Source organism: Eutrigla gurnardus, assembly GCF_963514095.1.
Source record: "Eutrigla gurnardus genome assembly, contig: SCAFFOLD_121, whole genome shotgun sequence".
NCBI lineage: Eukaryota > Metazoa > Chordata > Actinopteri > Perciformes > Triglidae > Eutrigla > Eutrigla gurnardus.
This window is the reverse complement of record NW_028155284.1, coordinates 6,210-33,073: the sequence shown is the minus strand read 5'-3', so window position 1 is coordinate 33,073 and position 26,864 is coordinate 6,210. Positions and strand designations below refer to the sequence as shown.

At 39.8% G+C, this 26,864-nt stretch overlaps 1 protein-coding gene across 1 annotated transcript; it reads left to right on the top strand.

Moving 5' to 3' along the window:
- Window positions 1–1,556: 1,556 nt before the first annotated feature.
- On the top strand, window positions 1,557–26,559 carry LOC311010372 (uncharacterized protein). Its single transcript, XM_084040887.1, has 6 exons — window positions 1,557–1,614; window positions 23,426–23,640; window positions 23,816–23,917; window positions 24,646–24,709; window positions 26,125–26,181; window positions 26,427–26,559. The coding sequence occupies exons 2-6, from the start codon at window positions 23,429–23,431 to the stop codon at window positions 26,460–26,462; spliced, it is 471 nt and encodes a 156-aa protein (XP_083897013.1). The 5' UTR covers window positions 1,557–1,614; window positions 23,426–23,428; the 3' UTR covers window positions 26,463–26,559.
- Window positions 26,560–26,864: the final 305 nt, after the last annotated feature.

Sequence of the window (26,864 nt, the reverse complement as noted above, 5' to 3'; positions counted from 1 at the left end):
TTGATCAAGACCTTTAGTCAAGATTCATGGGTACATATTAGGGAGACAATGTGTCATGCCTAAAAACATTGTTATGATAGCGACACATTAGTCAAAACAGAGCTTTGTATATAAAGTGTCATTTGTTTGATAATGATGAACAATATCACAATTTCAATAGTGGACAGAGGCTTTTCACATGGTGGTTAGACCGAGGCTAATACCCGCAATAGTCTAGCACAGGTGTCAAACTGATCCAGTAAAGGGGCTACAGGTTTTCATTCCAACCAAGCAAGAACACACCTGATCCAACAAATCAACTGTGTGAATACAATTCAGTTGATTGAATAAGTCCAGTCAGCTGTGTTCTTGCTTGGTTGGAATGAAAACCTGCAGCTACAGTACCCTTTACTGGATCAGTTTGACACCCTATGGCTTCAAGCTGCAGCAGCCCTGGATTGACAGTCATGTCAACACTGTCATTTCACTTGTGTGTTATCTCAATATTTAGCTCAGTTTACTGAGCCTCACTGAAATGCAGGTTGTGTCCTTGACTTTGAAGGAACATGGGGTTAGAGTCACTTGTGTGACCTCAGGTCAGAAGACAAGCATGGGAACATTTGTTTACCAATCAAATCTTTAGACGAGGCTCATTTAACCAAGTCATGTGTTGTGGGCCTTCTGGAGACAAAACCTTCAGCTTACTTCCACAGTCTGATACTGTGACAGCTTTTCAGTTGGGTTTAGAATAGCCCAAGGCTAAGGATACACATGTGAAAATCCTCTAACAAACCTACCAGCTGAAACCCCACACTAATGATCACTTAAATAATATATAATAAAACACATGTCTTCTCTTTCAGGTTAATTAGTTTAGATGCATATAACATCTGAACTAACTGACAACTTTCCCCTTCATCTGTCATTAATCTGTCAGAAAACAGATGGAGAGGGAAAGGGAAAGATGACATGAAAAATAAATAAATAAAATAAAAGATATTAACTGTGGTGAAATATAAAAAATAACATACATTGTTTGAATCACATAAGAAAGAGATCAATAATAATGATGATAGAAATAATAACAAATAGGTGTCCTACTATTGAGAGAGGTAGTCATTCTGTCCATGGATCAGTCGTGTATGCTGTTGTTTGTTGAATCTGTCCAAATTGTCAGTGGAGCACAGTGTCAGTGTGGAGATGTAAAGGGCTGTAACATGATGACCTTTGACATGTCCAGTGGCTGTAGGACTGCTTCTTCCAGGTATCTGGCCAGTGTTTGTGTGAGGACAGCATCACGGTAGACATGGAGGAGGAAAGGCCTTAAAGGGAAGAGCAGACAGAAACTTTATTCCTCCCATTCCTTTAGTTGTTAATGCAAACAGCACACACAAACAGTAATGAAACAGTATGTTTGCTTGTTGTTTAGTCAAAGAGGGATCCTGTTCTAAAGGAGTAAAAAAAATGTTACCTTTAGTTGTTTAGCCTGATTCTGCACCCAGCAGGAAGTGTGATGACAGTGATGACTGATCTGATCTTCCCTACAGCAGCACACCCGATCACTTTCCAAGGATCAACAGTAGTTAGGCTCTACTGAAGTCAACTGTGCACAGCAATGGATGCACATGTGGTGACGTGGAGATAGGAGGATGGCGCAGGTCCTGATAACAGAAAACATAAAGTTATTGTCATAAACTGAAGACTGTGAAACAAAACATGTTCAGAAGTTACAAAACAGACATTAATAAAATACCTTGAACACTGCTGCCATTTCACTCAGAGAGGTTTATGAAGGCTTCATGATGTTCAGCTTCTTTCACATGTTGAGCTCTCTGTGCAGTCCTGAGTGTCTCCACTCTAACTGTGAAGTGGAGGGATCACAGAGGACGAATGAGAATGACAACATTATACTCAACAATGTTATCTAAACTGTTGCATTAATACAAAGTAAATACATGAATGTACACTATTGAAAGAGAATATCAGATATACAACAACAAGAAAACAATACCTTATAGTCTGTTGTGAAGAAACCTCAGCACTGGCAGGTGGAACACAGGTCTGTGGTCCAGCAGTGACGGTCCACTGTTGATGCTGCTGCAGCATCTGGTCTGTGGCAGCATGATGTCCTGGTTGATGATCCAGTATCTCAGAGCCAGAGTGATGGTGAGGCAAAGACGGGCAGGTGTTATCTCATCCTCTGCTTTAAAGAATGACTGGGATTGGCAGGAAGTAGAAGGTGTCTCTAGCAGTGATGGTCCGCTGACAGTGGACAGAGTTAAGATGCTGCTGCTGTCTTGTGGCTGCATGTCTTGGTGGATGTGAGCTGGTCCTCACAGTGCTGAAGGGTGTGAGGCTGAAGCTGGTGTTGTCATAGAGGAGACAGGAGAACTGTGTCTCTCGTCCAGGGGAAAGTAATCTTACACGAGTTATAGTCTCTAACAAGAAACTGGCTGGGATGATAATGTGGAGTTTCAGCTGGTAGGGATCACTAAACCAGAGAGCAGGTGTTACATTAAGAACACCTACTTTCTGATTTCTACAGTAAATGTTAGCAGCTGTATACAATGCTGTATACAGCTGCTGAAACAGTTTTGACCTGTGCATTCATCATCCCTGACCCGACCCAGATGAATGCACAGGTCAAAATGCATTGGCAATATAGCTCATAACAACATATCTGAATATCTGAGTTATCTGAAAAGAAATGATGTATTATCCAATATTCTCAAAACTTATGATTACCAAACAAAATGTTATTTTACTTACATGTGACAGCATACTTAGGTTTCCTTTACATAGACACTTAGATAAACCGGACCAACAACAATATGGTTATCTAAAAAACAATCACATGATGCTCAGTGGATTTTTGTTCTACCTGACAGTTTTCAGACCTGTGGTGGAGAGAAATTGGGTCCTGCAGCAACAAAGAGGCCTTGCATGTCAGTTTCTCATAGGCTCGTTACAGAAGTCATACCAAGTGTTGAGGAGATCCTCTGGTCCGCCCTCCCTCCCTCCCAGCCTCAGAGAGACTGAGGCAGCCTGGCAAGGTGTTGAAGCCTGGCTGCTCAGAGGATACTCCTCATTATGGACCATTGTATTTGGCATTTAAATCTCTGTAAGTCATATTTTCTACATTGTTCTGAGTAAACATAGCATCACAATATACTCTTTTTGATTTTAACATTGCACATTTCAATCATTTACTCTTTAATATAAGCTGTGTTATTAATACATTTATCACTCACTTACTTTTAGTATTATTACTAGTTAAAGTTCCATCACAAGTTCTTTGACTTTTTCTTGATCTTTAAAACTCACCTGACATATTATGGGCTGTTAGAGGACATGACACAGTAGACAGGATTGTGATAACTGTAATAACTTCTGATCACGCCAGATTGGAGACAACGCTGTGGTTGAGAGATGAGAATGAGGTCGAGCAGTGTGTTCTTCTCTGTGGTTGCACCATTGATCAGTTGTGTAAATCCATGGGACTGAAACAGCTCAAGGATCGGCTTACTGGCGTTGGATAGGAAATTCTCGTTGAAGTCACCACACACAATTATGTTGTTACAGTCCATGATCTCAAGTGAGTCCAACAGGCTTCCCAGGTTTGATAGGAAAGATGTCACACTGTAGTCTGGAGGTCTGTATACAGCTGCAATCAGTGCACTCACTGGGGCTTCAACTTTCAGAGCTACGAACTCAAGGTCAGTTACATTATGAACATACTGTTTTTCATGCACTTGAATGTGGTTTTTAACATAAACAGCAACTCCACCACCTCTTCTGTTGGCCATCTGTGGTACATTTGTGTAGGACACGTGTCTGTTGCGTTTGAACATGGTGTAACCCTCTAAATGGAGACTGTCTGCCACGAAGGAGCCTTGTAGGTGAGTTTCTGTGAGACACAAAACATCTGCAAGACACAGTTCATGATGGCTCTTGATGTCATTGACATGAGCTGGGAGTCCCTCTGTATTGTGGTGAATAATGGTCATTGTGTCAGGTCCACTCAATGTATGTTTGATCTGAAGAAGAGGCATCATGTCGTCCAAGTTGACTTGTCTCATAGTTTGCAGGGCTCCAGTGATTTGTGGGTTGGCGTATATTTTACTCTCATCCATATCCAGAATGTGCAGTCCACTGAGAGAGGTCACTCTGCTGACAGCTACATAAGCCATGCCAGGTTCAAAAATGTGTTTCAGTGAGACCACAGCTGATGTCCTTGTCATACCTTGGACCTTGTGAATTGTACAAGCAAAGGCCAGTTTAATAGGAAACTGTCTGCGTACCACTCCTTTCTGTTTCAGATTCTCCTCGGCTCTCTCGATGTACACTAGATTGTCTGGTCCACCTGGTGCTCTATTACGGTAATCCCTTCCAGCTGTTTCATCATCCATCTTGAACCCAAGCATAGTGACATGTGCAACACCATTTTGTTCAGAAGTTATTACCCTGACCAGAGTAGAGAACGATCCATTCACCAATCCTTGAGACACGTCTATGTTTCTGGTGAGCATGACACGAGCACCCTCAGCAACGTTTAGAGTATCTGGTAACTCATTTCTGTTTCCTTTATATGGTTTGGCTTGTCGTGCCATTCTGCCAGTTCGTGGGTCCTTCTTGTAGTCATCTGCATCAATGTTGGTGATATGAGAATGGAGCAGAGCTAATGTTGTTGAGTTGTGTGAATCAACTTGTTTATTGGTAGCAAAAATGTGCAGTACATCATTTGGACAAAGTGCTGGTTCAGTGACGGCCTGTGACAGCAGAGCTCTGTCTGATTCAGACAAAACACGTGACTTTTCTTTCACTCGGATCCTGTTCAACATCTCTGCAAAGGCAACATCATCCTTCTGACGCATAATCTCAGTCAGAGTGATCATCTGAAAGTGTTCCTGCCAAAGGTCAATCTCACAGGGGTCATACACACACAGAGGTTTGGACTGTCTCACTGGTGGAAGCTGATAAAAGTCTCCTACGGCTATGACTGACATTCCTCCAAAGGGTCTCTGACTGCCTTTGATCTGTTTGAGTCTGGCATCAACATAGGCAAACAGGGGCTTTGACACCATGGACACTTCATCAATGATGAGGATTTCAGCATTCAACAGGTCAGATCTGACTTCATCCAGTTTGTTGCCAAGTCCTTGAAATGGAGGTTTTAGGCTTCTGGGCAGCTTGAGAAGAGAGTGCAGTGTTGTTCCTGAGATGTTAAAAGCAGCAGTTCCAGTGAAAGCAGTCAGCAGGACAGTGGGGTTTGATATGTCAGCTTCTTCAGAACGTCTCGGCAGCTTGCACAGTATCTTAGAGGCCTCAGAGTAGATGCATTTAATGAGATGTGACTTTCCTGTTCCAGCACCACCATTGATGTAAAAAAATAACTGCTCTGGATTAAGGCCACAGACTCGTTTCACACACCAGTCTCTCAATGCATAGAATACACAGGCTTGTTTCTGGTTCAGATTCTGATACATCTGTCGTAACAGTGTGGGGTCTAATGCAGGGGACTCTCTGATGGCTCTGGCTTCAGTGACAGCATTAGCCTGATTTATGTACTCTGGGACATTCTCTTGTTCATTTTCATGATCTGGCTCTCTTGACTCCAGCTCTTCAACACACTCCAACCTCACTACTTCAGATTCTGGTGCCAGATTACACCATTCATCAATCACACCTCTGTTCTGCTCATACTCTTCAACAGCATTCTCAATCTGCTCACTGTTTTTCTCATATTTGTCTCTGTTTCGTTTCACAATGTGTTGGACTTTTGGGATGGTCGGAGCCTGAGAGTTGGACACAGCCACTGTTGTAGAAGGACTCATATGTGGGGAAGTACGGTCTTTTCAGTTCCTGCTCTGATCGGTGAGGAATGTACAGTTTCAGTAATGTGCCATAATACTTGTCAGGATATTTTTCCTGTGATGTGCGGTGATATCTGATGATAGCAGGCTTATCCTTTTTCCTCATTTGCACAAATCCCATCTCATTCAGGAGGGGCAACACATCTTTCCCTTTTGTCTGCTGGCCATAGACAATCCTGCAAGTCGCTGCAAAATCAGCCAAACACATCTCCTCATACTCTGGTGTTTCAGGTCTGGCTTTGTATTTGTCAGTCAAAGACGTCATCCACACATCTGCACATTCTGATGTTGTGTTCTCCAGGAACGAGAGGGGACGACTCATTTTCAATGCGTTGTCATCAGTCGGTATGAATATGACACCACGGGAACACTTTTTCATGTTAATGCCACATGCACGGGTCACACACTCCTGAGCACTGACCTCTCGCTTTTTTGAGTATGCCTGCATGATTTCCCTCATTTCATCACATTCGTTGACGTGGTCTCTGTTGGAGTTCTCAATGACTGTTTTGAGGTACTCGGACATTCCACCTTCTTTCTTGGTTATGTACTCTGTGAGATACACAATGCATCCGTGTGCGTTCAGTATGTACTGTATGTCGATATTTGCATCCCAGGCATCAAGCAAAAACGGATTATATCCATTTACCCAGCAGTCTTTTGGGTCACGTTTCAGTATCACTGCACTGGATTTGTTCATGAGGTCGAGGCATCGTTCATACTCAATGTGTGTTAAATCGCATCGAGCCAGGAGCTGGTCTAAACTCAGGGAGGCTGTTTGAGGTTCATTCAACAACAAGTTCAGTGGTCTGAGCTTTTCTTTTGCTAGTTCCACGAGCAGTGGATCAAATTCCTCATCAGGTCTCGTTATCATGGTGTCTCTGACAGGTGGTTTGGGAAATCCAAATCTGCATCCAGAGCTGCGAGTCTTGAAACATGTCTTTGAGTGGTTTTTGCTGTGCATTTGCAGTTCTGTGACTTTTTTGTACAGTTCAGGTTGTTTATGTGGGTCAGGCAGCTGAGCTGTGATGTATTTGGACACAAAATCCAACACAGTCTGATCATCATCCTCATCAAACACAGGTGCACCTTCTATCCAAACAAGGCAGTGAATGTGTGGGCTTCCTCTGTGCTGAAACTCAACTCTGTAAAAGTAGTCAACAACTTTGCCGATGGGCTGTGCAGGAGACAAGATGACATCTCTGAATAACGCCTCAACACGCTTATCAAAAATGCGCATGGCTGTCACAGGATTGCTTCGCAGTATCTCACACTTTGCTGACCAGTCCAGACTTTCAAAATCCACATCTTCACCTTGCTGCCTTTTTATTGCTTCAATCACCTCAGGCCAACGCATTTCAGCTGCAGAGAATGTACAGAAGAAAGTGGGCTTTCCCAGCTGTCTGATCATGGCAAAGAGATCTTTTGTCGTTTTCTCCCAATAGGCTGGTGTTCCTCTCAGTGGCTGCATGAATCTGACTGCATCTCTGTTTCTCACCAGTCTCTCAACCTCTCGTTTATCTTGCAACATTCCTGAGGTTATTTTTCGTCCATCTCTGGTCAAAGGTTTTCCTTTACGTAACTGTATTGTCATGCTAGAAGTAGCCAAGTGTATTTCAGTCACAAACTGTGCAAAGAACAGGTAATTTGTGTCTCTGGCAAAACGGCCATCATTACAGAAGAGCCTCGCTTTGAAATAACCGCTGGGTGTCACTTTAATAGGTCTCTGTTCGTCCAGTGTGTTTTGACCGGTAGGGAACTGAACAGGGAAAGCCATGGCCTCCAGTTTAGGTGTTCTGAAAAAGCTGACTGGATTGTTTCTTTCAGCGGGGGCAACAGAGTAGATTCCTTCACTAAAAGATAGTATTTCCTCTGCAACATCACATGGCTGAAGGCATGATTCCAGAGCAAAACCACCATTAGGCATGTCACCTTCCTGCTCATCATCATCTCTCTGCTCCTTTGGTTGTTCACCATCACCGGACAACGTGTCATCCTGTTCATTTTCAGGCTCATGTTCTGCCTCACACATAGCATCAGTCTCACACCTGTCCATTTCCATTAAATCAGCTTCATCATAATCATCATCCTCCATTGTTGCATTCTCACCATTGTCATCGTCCTCATCAGGAAGTGTTGGGTCACATAACTCTGCCACATCTCTGATAGTAATGTCTTGATACTGTGGGTGGATCTGTTTGAGTTTATGCAGCGCCTGCACTAGTTTAGACCAGGTAACAGTCTGAAACAGCTGATGACCTCTGTAACACAATCGTCTCTTCAGTTTCACTCTCATGACCTGAGACTCACTTCTCAGTCTGGGTAAGGCTTCCACTGTTTCCTGAACCTCCGAGGGAACACATATGACATTACCACGTATTAGATTCTGTCTGCCTTTGGGAAGAGGAATAATCTTGGCAAATGCTATGCACTTGGCTATGAGATGTCTCTCCAGTATGTTCAGATCACACAGTTCAGACGGAATATCAGCGAGCTGTAAGTTGTTAGCAACAGCGAGGCTTGGCATATTTCCATTTTTAAGGTGATTATGACAGGTGTGACAGATCCACTCTCTCCTTCTCTCATCAGGCATCTTACACTGTTGTTCATCTCTGCAGTCAGCATCACAAACATGGACATACTTTCCAGTCAGGCATGCAGCAACCATGTGTGGATTTCTGGCATAATTTGACCTTTTGCAAAGACGTACTTGGTTTTGAAAAGAAGCTTTATGGCAGACAGTGCACACATAAGTGGGACCGTTCTTTATATGTGATCTGAAAATCTTTATGGCCTCTTTGATCAAAGAGTTGTCATCCTCTGTCTCACATGTTGGTCTGTTCATCTGTCTGTATTTATTTTGTATTTTCATGGCACATCTCATGTTCTGCATACTCCTGAACGCAAGATTGTTCGCGTACCTGTCTCGCATCCGTTTTCTCATTAGTTGTCTGTGTCTTTCCCTGAAGGATTTGTCGTTTCTATATCTCGTTCGGATATAGGATTGCTGTTTCTCTCTGAAGTCAGGATTCTCCCTGTATCGACTGCTGAGGAATCGCTTATGTTTCTCTCTGAATTCAGCATTCTCCCTGTATCGACTGCTGAAGAATCGTTTCTGTCTCTCTCTGAATTCAGCATTCTCCCTGTATCGACTGCTGAGGAATCGTTTATGTCTCTCTCTGAAGTCAGGATTCTCCCTGTATCGACTGCTGAGGAATCGTTTATGTCTCTCTCTGAATTCAGCATTCTCCCTGTATCGACTGCTGAGGAATCGTTTCTGTTTCTCTCTGAATTCAGCATCCTCTCTGTACCGGGCTCTTATATTATTTATTTTCTGTTGTCGTAATTCAGAGTTGTTTCGATAGATATTAGCAACAAACTTTTGTTTTCTTTGTCTGAATTCTTCATTAGAATATTTCCTGCTTGAGTCAGATTTTTTCTTTGCTTTAAATGTCTCATTTGAAGCATACTTTTCCCTCTCTTTCCTCTTTTGATTCTCCTTTCTCTGTGATACCTTTTCAGAGCGCATTAGCCTACTCTTATATTTTCTCCTTTGCTCTTTACCAAGTTTTTTCAGTATATGCGAGATGTCATGTGTGATATTATCACTGGCTGCAGTATTTGTCAATGGAGCAGATAAGTTTGACTCACTGTGATGGGCATCATATGATGTGACAGTTTGGGTGTCCGGAAATGTGAAATGGACATCTTGTCTCACAGATGATACAGAAGTAATGTTAGTGGACACTCCCTGTAATATGTTAACAGAGACATCACTGGCATCAGGGTTTACCTTTGCAGCAGAGTTTGGGTCATTCAGCAGAGCATCATGTGATCTGACAGAGTTCAAGTTGAACTGGCTCAATGGTTCTGGTTCAGTTTCAATATCAGTGGATACCTCATGTACGATGTTATCAGTGACAACAGTGTTTATCTTTGCACCACTCTTGTTTTGAGGAGCATCATCCAGCAGAGCAGTTGAAACAGCAGCAGCATGAGTTGTAGGTTGACTCTCTCTGTCTGGGATATTCTGAAGGATGTCCGTGTTCACATCGTAAAACTTCACAGGCTTCAACTCATAGTTACTGGAGGACTGTGCACCTGACATTCTGTGACACGTCATGAGCCTGTCAATCATATCACTGAGATGTGTGAATGTTACCATGACAGCAGTACCAGCAGTGTGTGAACCCGGGGGGAGGGGCAAACCTTTAGCTGTTCTGGAGTGGGGGTCAAAAAATCCAAACCTGCCTGACCTGGTTCTGAATACTGCAATACACAACAGTCTCATCATCAGTAAACCATACTGCACTTCTGATAACAAGCAGCTCAGTCCTGCCTCAAGGTCCAGATAACTGTCTACAGCTCCAGGTAAAGGATCTCCAAATGTGCCGTATCTGGAAAGTTGTGTCATGTCCACATAATGTATACACCTGCGTGCAGGAACTTCATCAGGGAGTTCATCTGTAGTCAGATAGATGTCATCATGGTTTACCCTTTTCCTCACCTCTGAGTACATCACATTACCCTTATCCAAAACAAGGTCCAGGTCTGCTCTGTTCAGATTTTCATTCTCATGAAGGAATGCAAGAAAGGTTAGTGAGTTACAGGTACACTGCTTATTTCTGTTTCTGCCATATCTACTAGAAGCCTGGCTGCGTGATGCACACACGTCTTACAGAAGGCTGATGTCCCAGGTTTACTGCATGAGAAGGTCCTGCAACACATGGTTCATCTCTGTGATGTCCTGTCTTTACGATGTCAGCATAAGATACCTTTGGTGCACTTGTCTTATCACTTTGACCTCTGTGGGTTACCTGGGTCACATTAGAAGGTCCTGCTACACATGAGTCATTACTGGGACGTACTCTCTTGATAACATCAGCAGAAGATACCTGTGGTACAGATGATGTATCGTGTTGACCTGCCTGTTTCACACTTTGAACATGAGATGCTGCAGACATGTTTACTTCTCCACTGTTCTGAGGACCAACACATTCTGCTTCTTTAGTTGTTTCACAGTGAATCTCATGTGACCTCTGCCAGCGCAGGCGTGCAGCTTGGGAATTCTTATTTTTCTTTGGCATTGTTTTAATGTTCAAAGACCACAAATATATTTTCTGTTATTTATTTTATTTTCTTTCACACCAAGATATTAAACACAATATGAATGAACAGTTTCTGTTAATCTATTAATCAAAGGAACAGACTCAACTGTGGCCAAAAAAAGCTTGTGGAAATATATGTAATATATGCAATATTCAAAGTTTCAAGGTAATGTTTCAATATTCAAGGTATGCAAGGCTTTTCAAAGGTTCTGATGGGAACAGATAGAGTCACAATGTTTGACAGATTAGAGGGATAGACAGATAGAATTCCTTAATTTAGACAGAGGTGGAGATGTGACAGGATAGAATGAAGAGCCAATATTTTAGACAGAGTGGATAGAAGGTAAAGGAGAGATCGAATGCTTCAATGATAGGGGAGATGAGAGATGCTGGACAGCCGGACCTGCAAGACAAGAAAAAAAAATAGTACATTAGACAGTTTCAATATAAGAAATCAAATTGAGTAACTTTTACCCAAAGATAAAATGTCATTTAAAAAGGTTTCTGCTTTGAATGTCTTCACATTAACAGTCTAAAAACATAATAACTAACAAATAGCCCTATTATTACTACAATTCTGGTGTTATGAAATGCATCTACTCTGTGGGGCTGTTTTAGAAGTCTGTGTATCATTGCCACTTTGGTAAGTGTGTATAGGAAAACTCTTAATTTGAAGCTCAGTGCTGAAAATTCCGCATTTATATTCATGTATGTATGTGAACTTACTGTTGCGTCACCGTGGGGCTGCTGACACTGATGGTCTGCAGTTAGAGACAGGGAGTAGGCGGGGGGAAGGAGTGAAAGTACGGTGAGGCAGGTAGGGAGAGAGAGAAAGACAGACTATCAGTTTAGGAAAACCAGCACCTCACAGCCCATTTCAATCCTAAAGATCATTTACTTCCTCCTGTCTTATCAAAATCTTGCACTTGGATACTAAAAATGAAATGCAATGGCTATTGCTGTAGCTAATTGGGGTTGTACCTCTGGACACACCTAGCCAGTGTTGTCAAAAATGTGTTTTGTAAAATGCTTGAGAACACAAAGAAATAGCCTCTTTACTTTACTTTTAGCATTATGTAATTCATGTTATTCCGGTGAGATATTATCAGACCCACACAGAATCTGCAGATTTTTTATTTTTACATTCTTCAGTAGTGACACAATGAAAATCTGCAGAACGATAAAATGTATTTAGGAGCATGCTGTTTCACAAGATTGTAAGATTTTATATTAATTTAAGTTTAAATCAACCTCCAACCTTATGCACTCAATTGCAAGTAACGATAAGGAGAGGATATATGTTCGTCAACTGCCTTATTTTACCTGACTAATGACACTATGACGAGATGGCAGCACTGTCATGTAAAGTTAATTATTACATAATAAACATTCATATCATTTGACGAAAAAAGACGAGATACAAATGGCTAAAACGTTTTGGTTTTCATAGACTTAAACTATGAACAATAAAAATGACAAAAACTAATTAGCAGTTTGGTCTAAAAACTGATACTAAATCTAAAATGGCTGCCAAAATTGACACTTTAAATCAGTTTAAAGTATAAATTATTACATTATCAAATAAATACAATTTTGAAGCAGAAATAATTATAAAACCTTGTGTACATTTAACATTCATATTAATTAAATCAGTTTGCTTGTAAATGTCTTCTAGTGTTCCTTTATTAAGCAAAAAGCACATTATTTGATTAAATTTCATTGTGCACCACAAAGTTCATTATGTACTGCTAAACATTTCTCCTTAGTAGATTATATATTCTTTTATAAAATCTGCTTAAGGGTTCACATGAGGCAGTAAAAGGTTATTCTAATTTCTAAATTGTGAATCAAATAAATATCAGTTTTGTGATAGCAAAATCAAAATCCATGTGTGTAAACTTACACTTCAAAGTCAGCAACGGGTCACCAACAGAGAGAATTGTCTGCAATTAGAGACAGAAAGCAGGATGGAAGAAGGAAGGAGGCAGAGAGGGAGAGAGAAAGATGATCAGTTTCATTTCAGAAGCAACCTCATGATCTCACAGCTCATTTCAAGTCCCACTGCTTATCAAGGTGGACAATTCCTTTCTCTATTTATTATTTCAAGGACACTAAAAAAGAATCTACAGGAAGTCCTTCCTGCCTGTACAACCAATGTTATCAGTGTCAGGACAGGCGGTCAGGAGGTGAAGCCTCACTCTTCACCCAAACAGACTTATGACTGATAAAGACACTCTCACCGTGGACTCATAAACCTTTCACCCTCAAAATTAAATGATCCGACTAACTGACATAACTGTACCATAACTTTACAGTACAATTTGGATTTAAAGTCGACCTCACACATTTCAAGATTCAAGAAGCTTTATTTATCCCATTAATATGTAGCGCAGACATTGCTATTAAGCCCACCAAGTCTGATTTTCACACTTTAAAAAAGTAAATACTTGACCCAAGTGAGAACATGTTTTGAGAACCATGTTGATAAATATTTAAAAAATATTTACAATATAAACTTGTTCTATTAAAATATTTGCAATATGTTCAGTGTATGCTGCATCAATAGTAACAGTACACAAAATAAAAGCAAAACCTGATTTAAATCATATATGAATGTTTTTTCTAAACAAAAAAAAGATGTACAAATGCTAAACCGTTACCTGCAGTCAATTACATTTCAGTTACAATATTGATTTACTTACCAACCAAAGTGTAGAGATGTGTGAATGTTCTGTTGAAGAGAAGAAACAATGTGACAAACTCAGTTAGCATGCAGATTTTCCACGTCAACTATAAACATCAAGTCCAGTGTGAATTATCCACGATGCCATGTTCCATTTCGTCTAACATAAAATAGAGATAGTCTGGCTCTAAGTCACAGCTACAATATCAACATAATAAATATAAAATAAATATGATGTGCTTGAATGCAGCTTACACATAAGGACAAAATATCGACAGTAGAGCCTGCATACAGAAGTAGATAACTACTGTTACTTAGTAACAGCATTATTTATTCAAGCTCATTCAAAGGCTGACTCATTAGTGTGTGGAACCTCTACTTTAAGCAGACTGGCGTTACATGCACATTCAACAACAAATACAATTAAATTTAACTTTTAAATTAAACTTTTGCACGTAGATTTAAGAGATCCCTGGATCATATTTAACACCTAGGCTATGGTTGCCTAAAGTTACCTAACTGAGTGCTGCTAACAGCTAAGACTGCTGGTTAAAATTGAGCCAAAGACACACATCAACAGTATTATAAATTAGCTTGTTAGTGGTTAATTTTCCATTTTTTTTTAATGTTCCTGCTTCACATTCGTGTCATGATAGTTAGCTGAGTTAGTGAAAACAGACATCTTTAACAAAAAAGAAACTAACATAAACCACTAACTTAATCAGTTGTTGTATGTCAGTTACCATGGCTAAAGCAAAGAGGCTGTATTTACCTCTTTGGCTAATGTTAGCGTTAGCCGCGATGCTAGCATTAGCATCGTCGCTAATATTAGCTAGCCGATAAAATGCTTTCCTCGGCTGTACGGTGAAAATATTTCACCTATCCATTAATGTTCGAATGCAGTATGAGTTAGAACCCACGTTTAAAACTCTTTTAAAACTAATAACTGTATTTTTACTGCTCAAAACATTAGTCACATTAGTTGGGAGACAGGCTCAGACTTGCTTACCTGACAGGAGATCAGCACAAAATGACACAGCATTTTTGCTGCGCAGCTACCTTTTAATGAGGCGTTCAGGGGAACTCAGACATTCTGGCGTCAAAAACAAAATACTTTGAAAATCAGACTAATTATGATTTTTTATAGTCATTGCCTTTAAAGGCATACCAGTGGTGGCTGGTCTATGTGAGGGAGTACTTAGTATGTGAAAGCAGTGACATTTCAAAGTGGAGCATGTTTAAATATGTGCAAAAGTATGAAAAAAAAGCAAGAAATGTTTCAATGTAAGACTGTTTATTGTTTATGTTTTTTAATTTCTGATGTTCATTCTCATGAGCACTTATTATTATTATTATTATTATTATTATTATTATATTATTTTTTATTATTATATTATTGCACACACACATTCTTCTTTTCTATTCACGGCCAAAGTATCATCACTGAAACCAAATAAACATACATTAAAGAATTTTTATATTAAAACAACAAATACTTTTAATAAGGTGCCCCTATCAGAAATCACATCTTTCAGTAAACCTCTGCCTGACACGCGTGCACGCGCAGCCGTCTGTCAGGAGGGTTTATTATTTCAACACGTTCACAGGGAAATTAAAAATAATAAATAGTCCAAGAATATACAGGGAAAACGTATTTTGCACTTCGCCTTCATTGAAAGCCTACATTAAACTCACAAAAAATAATTTAGAAAAAAAAAGATAACCACTTTCAACACTTCATTGTAAGCTGTCATCTTTTTGCGCAAGGGGGGGGGGGGGGGGCACACTGAAAAGAATCTTGTCCCGAGCACGGGCCTGCACACACACACACACACACACACACACACACACACACACACACACACACACACACACTCTCTCTCCCCTTCTCATGCATTGATTGATCCACCACATTAAAGTCAGTTAAGTTAGATCTAGATACAATATACCAACAATCCCCTGCTGTTACAGTTACGTTAATGATAACATCGTTTTCTGTACCGTAGGTGAGTCATTTCCTGTAGTTTCTGTAACGTTGCGTTGGTTTCATATCTCCTTTAGTGATTCACATTAGTTAATGTCAAACTTGCTCAGATAATGACCGCCAAGCAACTGTGTTGTTGTTCCTTGGTAGGTGACGTCAGAGCCAGATCACAGGCCACGAAAATGTCAGCAAGCAGGAGCGCCTGCAGCTGCAGGGGGCCAATTGGCCAATTCCCAACATAGTGATATGACAGATAGATAATAGAAATACGGTCCGCGCGGCCAAGATGATTTTTTTTAAGTGCTCGTGTCGACCCCCACATGCAGAGGTGGGTAGTAACGCGCTACATTTACTCCGTTACATTTACTTGAGTAACTTTTTGGAAAAATTGTACTTCTATGAGTAGTTTCAAAGCAGCAAACTTTTTACTTTTACTTGAGTAAATTTGTGAAGAAGGAGCGGTACTTTTACTCCGTTACATTGGGCTGATTCTGCTCGCTACTTTTTTTTTATCGATCCGTCTGCTGCATGGTCTGTTTTGTTTATGTGGGGACCAGAGCCAGTGGCGCCGCCAGCCGGAATCCTGTACGCACTGTGCGTCCTTTTTTTGAAGGTGGACTAGATATTTAAATTTCAGCGGGTGACACCAAACCACGTCTGCCCAAGCAAGTCAGAGCTTTTCTTTCGCTCACACAGTGATCTGGAGAGACGCAGCCGCATTTGAGAGGACGATCGCGCGTGTGTGCGCAATTACGCATAGCGTGTTGGCCCTCTCCACTACACAATACAGCTCGGCTCTAGTCTCGTCACCTCTCTGCTGCTGAGCACTGTGGGCCGAGCCGATGCACGTCTCTCTCCCCGGGCCGGGAGAGTTATCATACCGTACTGTGCGTGTGTGTCCAAGCGTGTGTGTGCGTGCGTGCGTGGAGTGCTCACAAGCGTGCGCTTGTGTTTAGGGCGCGGATGGAGGGCACAAAAAAAATTATTTGCACCGGGCCGATCACCATGATATACACTACTGATTTCACTGATACTGAAAACATTCGATTTTGTCTTAAAAAACGTATTTTTCCATTTGTTGTTGTATTTTGCCGTTTCTGTGCGTACATTGAAATTGAATCCTAGCGACGTCTAACTCTGTTTCACCAATCAGGCAAAGCCTAAGCCATCACATGACCGCACACACATTCCCCGCGGCAAACAGGCGGAAAAGAGCGCAGAAACAAAACGATGGAGACGGCATGCAATTCCGAAGAAGCCGAAGAGGAGGAGGCACAACACACCTGGCCCCACATAAAAGAAATGTTCACACTCCAGGCAAAAAAAAAAACAGCTACATTATGCGTTGCCATTTGTGTCTCCCGAAACAAGTGGAGTTATTTATTTATTATTGTTTATTATAAACTGTTTCAGTTGTCTAAGGGAATTCTCCGTGCATTATTTGACATTATTTGACCTGATTAATAAAGGAGGTTACTCGGCAGTTACTCTGTACTTGAGTAGTTTTTTCACCCATTACTTTTTACTCTTACTCAAGTAACACAGGGTGACAATACTTTTTACTTTTACTTGAGTCATATTATTCTAAAGTAACAGTACTCTTACTTGAGTACAATTTTTGGCTACTCTACCCACCTCTGCCCACATGTTATGAAACACGCCACCCCGGGCGGCTGCCCGTTTGGCCCGTGCCCAAAACCGCTAGTGGTAGACTCTAATATATCCTATTGCAGCATAACAGCATCAGTGAGAGTCTAGTGGTTAGAGAAGCGTGCTTGTGAGTGATAGGATCCTGGTTTAAGCCCCAGACTAGCTGGAATATTTAACTCAATTTAGTTCAGTTTTATATTTAGTGCCAAATTCTAACAAAAGTTATCTCAACACATTATTGAGAGAAGGGCATAACCACACTTTATGTCTTAATTATGATTTACAGAGACAACAGACAGATGGACAGACAAGCACAAAGGCCTACACCAAGACAGACAGTCCCAGGGATGCAAGGTGCAACCACAAAATTAACATTAACTGTAATAATATCTGTAGTAATGTGAATATGACTAACAAGTTATTGCAGTTAATATACCAGAGTGATATGAATAGTAGAAAAAATGGCAGTTAATTAGATAGAAATATGAATAATAATAATTATGGTGGTGAATATGATCAAAAGATAAGTAGTAGCAATAAAAGCTGCAATACTAAAGAAAAATACAACTGGTAGTGTTTTCATTAATGTTAAAAAATTAATAGAACTAATAATAAAATATATGAATAACAGTAATAATAGCAGCAGGAAGCGTTAAGAAAGCACAACTCCGGGGAAGAAAGTTAGTAACATGCATTAATGGGACATGAATGATACAGATAGAGATGATAGAAGCTCAGAGTATCACAGGAACACAGGATCTCTCTTGACAGACTATAGCAGCATGATGATGCTTCATGTCAAAGATTGTGCATCTTCATTGAACTGCATTGCCAGGGTTCCATTGCCTGGCTCCCCCGACACAAGCCAGGCGTGAGGGCCCGTTCATCCCTGCTCGCAGCTTTAACTATTATTATTATTGTTTCATGAGGCTAACGTGCCTAGCATTAACTTAACAGACATGAACTTAATCTATGCCTCAATTGTAACTCCAAAACCATGCTGAATTGCATTGTGATGTCCAGATGGACCAGTTTTATGAATATGTTCCCAAAAGATAAAGGTATGGACAATAACACAGATGTCCCCTCCTCCGTTCAACAGTTGTATGCAGCTGTCATTTCAAGGCAGAAGACTTTGTCAGGACTGGACAGACAGCTAAATGGCATTTGGCAAAATCTTTTTTCAATAAATAAAAATAACTATTCAAATACTTTATCTTCTAATTTTGATAAATAATATTTGAATTATATTATTACTTTATTTTACTTTTTTACATACCTGTTAATATTTTGTATTATTTTTTCTCTATTTTATTTAATTATTTATTCAATTATGTGCACTGTTGCTTTCTTTGTGCTGCTGTAAGCAACACATTTCTCCTCTGGGGGTCAAAAAGGTTTGTCTTATCATCCAGGGGGGGGGGGGGGGTAAGTGTGGGCTGCACTTGATTACTGTACACGCTAGATGATCACTACATCACTCACTCTCTTGTGTGCTATTGCTTATGAGTAGGAATTTATTTGAGGTAATGTGAAAATGTATTCATTTAAAATATATAATAAGCCTTAAATGTTGTCATCTACAGAAATCTAGAAATAGGATAAGTCAAAATTGATATTCAAATAGCTTTTAACATCTCTAATAAGGTGTAATTGACACAACGGCAACAAGGTAGGACATTTAATTCATTTAATTTTAACAAATTAACAAAATACGAACAGATAAAACAGTTAAGTGAAAGGACGGAACACTATAAAAAACAGCAAGATGAATAAATCACCTATGTGTCACCTACACAACTTTTATGCTTGTAACTGTGGTCCCAGAGACACTGATCTCCACCTTTAGAGGCACTGCCACGAACTGGGCCTCGATTGGACACCAGAGAGCCTCTGGTATTTCAAGGAGACGTGCGTCCTCGAGTAGGAGGTTGAGGGTGCCCTCTTTCCCCTCTATTTCTGTGACCCCCATGGCCCCAACAATTTCTTCTGTCAGGGATGAGACCACCTATCGAGAGAAAGCAAACGTATATATAGGTACGTATATAGATACTGTATTAGATAAACTTTTCATACACTTTTTAAAAATTTTAATAAGATGCCATATCATGACTTTTTTTATGGCATTTGTAATGATATATTATAAAATGACTTTTTATTACAATTTTATGATATACTTTGACTTTTACTATATTTTTGTAATATACTATTCCATAACTCTTTGAGGATTTTTTGACAGAATATACAATTACTTTTTTTTTTTTTTACATTTTTTACATACTATACTACTTTTTATGACATTTTAATGACAAACTAAATTATTACTTCAAGACTTCTTTATGGCATACTATACTATGACTCTTTTATGACATTGCTATAATTTCTTTATTACATTTTTAATGACATATTACACTATGACTTTTCTTTTTATGATTTTAATGACATACTGCATTATGAATTTTCCATGACATTATAATGACATGCTGTGACTTTTTTATGGCATACTAAGTTATGATGTTTATGTCACTTTTAATGAGATACTTTGCTATGACTTTTTTAATGACACTTTTATACTAACAATACTATGAGCTTTTTAAATATTTTTTATGACATACCATACAAGGACTTTTTATTTCATTTTATGACATACCATTCTATTACTTTTTGGGGATTTTTTGACAATGACTTTTATTTTATTTTTTTACATACTATATTATTTCTTACGACATTTTAATGACAAGCTATATTATTATTTGTATGCTTCTTTATAGCATACTGAACTATACTATGATCTTTTTATGATTTTTAATGACGTACTGTATTATGAATTTTCCATGACATTTTAATGACATGCTTCGACTTTTTTAAATTTACATTTTTATGATGCTATGACTTTTTTTTTCAACATACTATATTATGATTTTTATGACATACTATACAATTGCTTTACTATGACTTTTTATTGCATTCCTTTATCATGACTATGACATTTCTATGGATATAGCCAACTATACTATTACTTTTTTATTTCATATTTTATTTTATTTTAATGATTATGACTTTTTTATGACATACTATATTATTACCCTTTTAGGACTTACTATATTATCACTTGTAATTTTTAATGACATAATCTACCATGACTTTTTTAATGACATGCTATTACTGTTTTATGAACTATACAATGACTTTGTATTTCATGATTACATTATGATTTTTTTTATGACAGTTTTAATGGTAAAGCCCACTATACCATGGTTTTTTATGATATGTTTTATGACAGGCAGATTAACATAGTGGAAAATCACACAATTGTTTCAGCAGACTGTTTTTGGAAATGTGATTGTGTAAAGAAAATAATCAAACAATAATTTAAATAAAGTCTGAATATGGTCTCAAAAGTAAATGACTGCTAGCTCCCAAAACTATTGCTGGTGCAGTACTTCCTTTCTTTCTACTGGATCATTGTTAAATGGGTTAATTAGGCCATTAAACATAGCTGTATATTTTGCAAATGTGATTGTGTAAGGTTTTTTTGTGTATGCCTGTAAAAATTCTCGATCGCATTCACTGTGTTCCAAAATGGTTAAAAACAAGCAAGCAATCAAGCAAGCAAGCAAACAAACAAACAAACAAACAAACAAACAAACAAACAAACAAACAAACAGAAAAAGTGACACCAAAGTAGCCTACCTCTATCTTTGAGAATGTGGTGCTTTGCAGCTGGGGGCCGTAATCAGAGCGTTTTGCAGGCCTATTGACATGTGTCACTCTGATGCGGGTCCCCACCTGCACAGGTGTCTCAGTGACGGCTGCGTCCCTCCACAGGCAAAGGGGCATGCGAGTTGTATCCTGTAGAATATAAGGTAATACAATATTGTAATGTAGACTATTGACAGCATAATGCCTATGAAAATAGATAAATTATCCCCAATTTACCTCAACAACTTAAATTAAAATAATGAAACTATGGATACTCTACCTGTTGCAGTGTCAGCCTACGTAGAGGGACCACATCTTTCCCACTCTCGACCCTCTGCAAGGCTGATACCTGAACAACAAGTTGGATTGTTATGTTGATTTTACACTTTATAGCAATCCTCAAGAAATGTTAAATTTAATTTCCTTTAGTAGCCAATGCATTTATTTAACCCTTGTGCATCCGTAGGGGCATTTTTGGCTTTATACTTAATTTTTTTCGATTATTTTGGTTGTGAAATAGATGGTTCAGGAAGGTGACATTTGTGTCCTCTAAAGTAATAAATGGGAGTTGTTGCTTTTTAAATTAGACACATAAAAATAAAAAAGCTGGGTTACAAGATTTAACTCAATGAAAGTGGAAATTAATATTATCATTTAATGGCAGTTTTTTAAATGCAGGCATTTTGTCGTTTTAAAGGTATGCGCAAGGCTTAAAATAATAATAAAAAATTGTATGCATGTATATATATTATTTATTATTTATTTTATTTCTTTACTCACTTCCACAACTTCGCCCTCCACCGTCATCAAACCTATCCCCTCCGAACATCTGCTGAGGGCGGTCACAGCAGACCTGGGTCGGAGGAGAGCACCTGCCTCCTCTCGCAGCTCATCCGAAATTAGAAGCGGTGCGCTTCTAAAGAATTTTGTGTTCTTCGTTATATTAATATAATAAGGCAGACTCTGCCCCCTCAGTGTGTGGCCTTTTATAACGTAGCTTTTTCCCTCTGATATTTTTGAGGCAAACTCTTCATAAAAAACCACTTTGCTGATCGTCTTGCCATCAGAAATTACCGCTATTTTATTTCTCTTGATGGTGCCTGCTGTGGCACCACCGTTTGAAAATGTCCATGACAGGACTTTTGTCTGTTCGGCCGTTTCCACCACGCATACGTGGAGAGGTGGTGGCCGGAAAAAGGGGGTGTCGGGCTCAGTCCACAGCAGTGATTTCAAAGCCATCTGAAATGACAAGATAAACACAAGTAACATTACTATACAGATAAGCACACACACACACACACACACACACACACACACACACACACACACACACACACACACACACACACATACACACACACACACACACATACACACACACACACACACTGTCATCTAAGATGGCAGAGATATTATTGCCAAACTCCTCTCTCTTACATTCTTGTTATGAACACTTTTCTTTAAAATCTTCATAACGTTTTCATTCATTTCACTGTAACAGTTCACAGTTAACCAGCGCTGATATAGCCTATAGCCAACTCAAATGTAGGCATTTTTCTTTTCTTTTTTAAAGCTCGACATAGGAATACATCTTATCAATTAAAATGATCGATTTTAAACTTCAATAATTAGCATATGTTAGCAAACATAGACAAGAACAAGAACACTTACTTCTTCTTTCTTCAACTTCTTCTGGATCAATGAGCCAATTCGCGCCACTGGAGCACTTATCGAAGCTCGCGCACACAGTAAAGCCCTGATTATGCTTCCGCGTAGTGATCACGCAACGGCTACGCAACGGTTGCTTGGAGACCGTGATGGTTCTGCGTTGGGTTTACGTGTCGAAATGCAATTCAATGCCACACAGGTAAAGGGCGCTATGTTTTTTGTAAAGACTGACCGACCGACCGAGACTCTTGACTAGGGTTGGGCATCGGATAAGAAGCTGTTGGAATTGCGATCCTTTTTTTTCGTTTTTTAAACGTCCTCACTAGTTTGTTTGTTTTACTCCGCTCGCACTAGTTTGTTTGTATTACACTGCCCGGCGCGCGATAGATTGAAGAACGTCACTCGCTCAACATGGATGGCAGAAGAAGACGCCGCTCGGAAGTCTGGCTTCATTTTAATTTGAACAAAGACGGATTAGCACAGTGCAACATATGTGGAAAACTACGCGCTACTTAGTAACACGTTACTGTAGTCGGACTACTTTTTTCAGTAACGAGTAGTCTAACGCGCTACTATTGCCAAACCAGTAGTCAATCAGTGCTAGCAGGTCCGGCTAGCACGGATTGGTAAACTGCCCTGACTGGTCAGATGCCTTCATGTCCCGCCCTCCTCCGCGCGTGCACAGGTCGGGTCTCACTGATGCCGGTGGCACAACACCTGAACATTTCAGCACACTCCTCTGCAGGAATACGGAGTTCATTTGGTTACAATGGCGGAGAAAATGCAGCCAGCGTTACTTCTACCAACTCACCCCACTAAAAAGGCAAGGAAAAGAAAGCCTGAGGCAGAAAAGGTTGCAATGAGAAAGGCTCAGGATAAAGAAAGAAGTCGGACCCGAGTCAACATCGGTGCAGCGTTTGAGCGGTGGAGACAACTGGGGCATGTGAAGGGCCTGAAAAGTGATGCAGAGGTTGCTCTCTTTCTGTTGGACAGGTAATGATTTGTTTTGTTTCGGGGGGATTTGTTATTTTCATGAAATATGTAAGGTTTGCCAACTTGGCTACGTGTGTAGCTCGTATTAGCCGAATGCTAACGTTAGCTTCGTTGGCTAGTGTGTAGCTCGTATTAGCCGAATGCTAACGTTAGCTCCGTTGTGTGTTGTTTTTAGCCATGAGAAGGATCGATCAACTTCCACGCCAGTAAAACACAGATTGATGAGACCCCCTCTCCCACCTGTGTCAACTATATTTTCAGAGTCTCTGTCCGACCGGTGAGTTCAAATAGCTGCTGCTAGGAACATGGCTTTGACCGACGTAGTGGGATATATCCACAACACAACATCTATCTTTCATATCTAGCTTGTTTGTTTTATGTGCGCGAAAGTGCTCCTTGAGAAACCCCAGAAAAAAAAACATACAATACTATCAGTGATATCTCTGCTAAATCTAATAGCAGACAGTGGGTAAATGCAAAAGAGTGTGTGTACTTTTGGTGAAAAGTGAAACCTACTTGCTGGTGTGGTTGGGGCAAGGAAAGTTGATTAGATCGTTTGAGAAGTATTATGTCCTGAAGATAAAAACCTGTCCTTCAGCTTAGGAGGTCCAGCACTTCACAGAGTCTGTAACATCAGTAATAAAATAAAACACACTAACAATAAGTTGTACCTCTACCTTTGTGGGGTGTTAGTGGAGTAATTGATCATGTTACTGTCTCTTCTATGGACTCTCTGCTGGTAGATGCTATGCAGAGAGGATAGGGGCAAACTGAGGATCCTCTCAACAGTTTATAACAATCTAAAGTTAAACATTAGCTGCCCAGAGGAGACAGCTCTCCAGCAATTGGATGCAAGGTATGTTATTAGATGATTTTGGCCAAGTATTTCCTGAATAAAACTTAGAGTACATTCATGGTCTGTGCATTATTATGTGGTGATGTAATATTCTCTCATTTGTGTGTGTGTGTGTGTGTGTGTGTGTGTGTGTGTTTCTGTCTTTTTAGTATGTTGTCACTGGACCTCAACACTGATGTTGATGCAGATGAATTTAACGACATTCGAAACTATGTAAGTTGATGTGTGGTGTGCAGAGATGTTTTTACTTTCCTGTTTGTGGAAAATTGTATTCATTTTGTGAATTATTATATTATTTTCTCTGAATTTCTTTTTTCTATAGCATTGACTGGGAAGAAGAAGACAACACCTGGAATCCTGATACGGAAACACAGTCTGTGTCATCATTAGAAGAAGATGCAACCAGAGAAGTGGACACAGATGATGATGATGATGACAGTGACCATCCAGATTTTAGGCCTCGTATTTGTGTAAGGTAGTTTCAATACCCTCTAGCTCCACTTACAGTCAAGTTATTGTGTTTTGTTTTTTATTTCTCATAGCTGTTCTTATTACAACAGGACTGGCGGTGCTCTGAAGACTCCAATTTGCTTGGAATCACTTCAGGAAATTAGCATGGAGGACACTGTGCATGATGCTCCAGACAATGCCCCAGATCAAACTATGGCAGACCAGTAGCAAATGGAAATATATCGGCCTTCAACCCTTTGTTGAACAGAGAGCGCCATCTATTGGGCTCAGAAAATAAAGAAAATGCTTCATTTGGACATCGCTACTAAATAGTTATGGGGCAAAAATGGCTTCTATTGTTATTGATCACATTATTCACAACCTGTGTAATTTTTGTTCCGCAGGACATGTGGACCGGACTTCTTCACCATGTGACTGGAGAACATGCATGGGCCCTTGGTGCCTGTCATCATGGTCCCTTGGTGGGGGACAGAGAGAAGGGGTGGATCCAGAAGGGTTCTATGGCACACCACAGACTGACAGAACTAGTCCTTGATGCACGCTGGCTAAAGAGCATACACAAATATCTTTAGGTATGTCAGCATAGGTCTATGTCCAAATTACTGTTTTCCCCTGTGAAAATATTCAACTGTACTTCTGTATTTGTACTGCTATTTCTTCATTTGTATTACCAGAGTATAAAGCAATTGTATCTTTCCTCTGTGGTTTCAGGTCAACTGCAGAGTTGGAGTCCTTCCACAATCATATTCTCATGTACGCAAGCAAGCGCTTCAGCTTTTCACCGCCCGTGTACGCTGCTCGAGTCATGTTGGCTGCCCTGGACAACAACCACCACGTTGACAGACCAGCCAAGAGAAGGGCTGATGGCTCTCTTCAGTATGTTTAATTTTATATGGAAAAATGAAATAATGTACACTGTAAGGTAATAGGAATGTATCACTAAGCTTCTAATCTTTTCTCTTATGGTAGATACGGCAAGGTGTACAATAAAAAGTCCAGGAAGTGGAGCCTTTACACAGTAAAGGTGGAAAAGGACTACACATACATTGTGGACCTCCAAAGTGCAATTCTGCGGCGCAGGTTGTCCGCTACTGGGGGTGTGCCACGGGTCGCAAGGAAGAGGCCTGATGATCCCCGTCAACATGGGGTTCTGTCAGGTGTCCCGGCCCCATCAACGCAGGAGCTTCTGCAGAGTCAACTCAGCAGAGGGCTATGTGAGTTTTCTTACAATATTGTAGCTTGATCACGAAGTTCAAACATAATTATGTGCAAAAGGTCATTTTAAAAATCGATATCATAAGTTATGATCTAAAATAATTATCTTAACAAAGCCAAGGATGAAACACATGTCATAAATGTTTGTGAAATGGAAACAAAGTTGTAAGTGTTGTCATTCATTGTGTGTCTCTGAAACACAGTAATTATTGTCAGATGTGTAATTTTGATATTCTTCCTAAAGGTAAATCGCTGCCAAAGGAGTGATCACCACAGCTGACAATAACGCCGCATGCACAGCATGACCTGTCAGCCATCCCTGGAAACACCTTTTCTTTTGTGTAGATACACTCAGGTGTTCTTGTTTTTAAAAGTATTTGTTAGGTCTATTTTTTTATGTTTATTTTTTTTATAAAATAATAAAAAGTGTTAGACCACATTTGTTGTCATTCATTTAGAATGTAAGGAGGTGAGAAATGTAATAGCTTGCTTATGCAGAAACAGTAAAGGAAAGGCACTTATCATTTTCTAAATTTTATTCAAACTAGACAAATTATAAATTACAATAAAAAACAGAACTTTGGACTGTACAGACTGTAAACCTCAGTGCAAATTTTACAGGCATATGTAAAGCAGTACACAGTGTAAACGGCAGGGCTCAAAAGTAAATGCTATTTATTGC

What these genes read in the sequence shown, in the direction of transcription:
- LOC311010372 (XM_084040887.1), top strand. Translation starts at nt 23,429, where the DNA reads ATGCAGCCAGCGTTACTTCTACCAACTCACCCCACTAAAAAGGCAAGG. An exon ending in GCTCTCTTTCTGTTGGACAG is followed by an intron (nt 23,641 to 23,815) that starts GTAATGATTTGT and finishes TGTTGTTTTTAG; the next exon opens with CCATGAGAAGGATCGATCAA. An exon ending in TTAACGACATTCGAAACTAT is followed by an intron (nt 24,710 to 26,124) that starts GTAAGTTGATGT and finishes GGGTTCTGTCAG; the next exon opens with GTGTCCCGGCCCCATCAACG.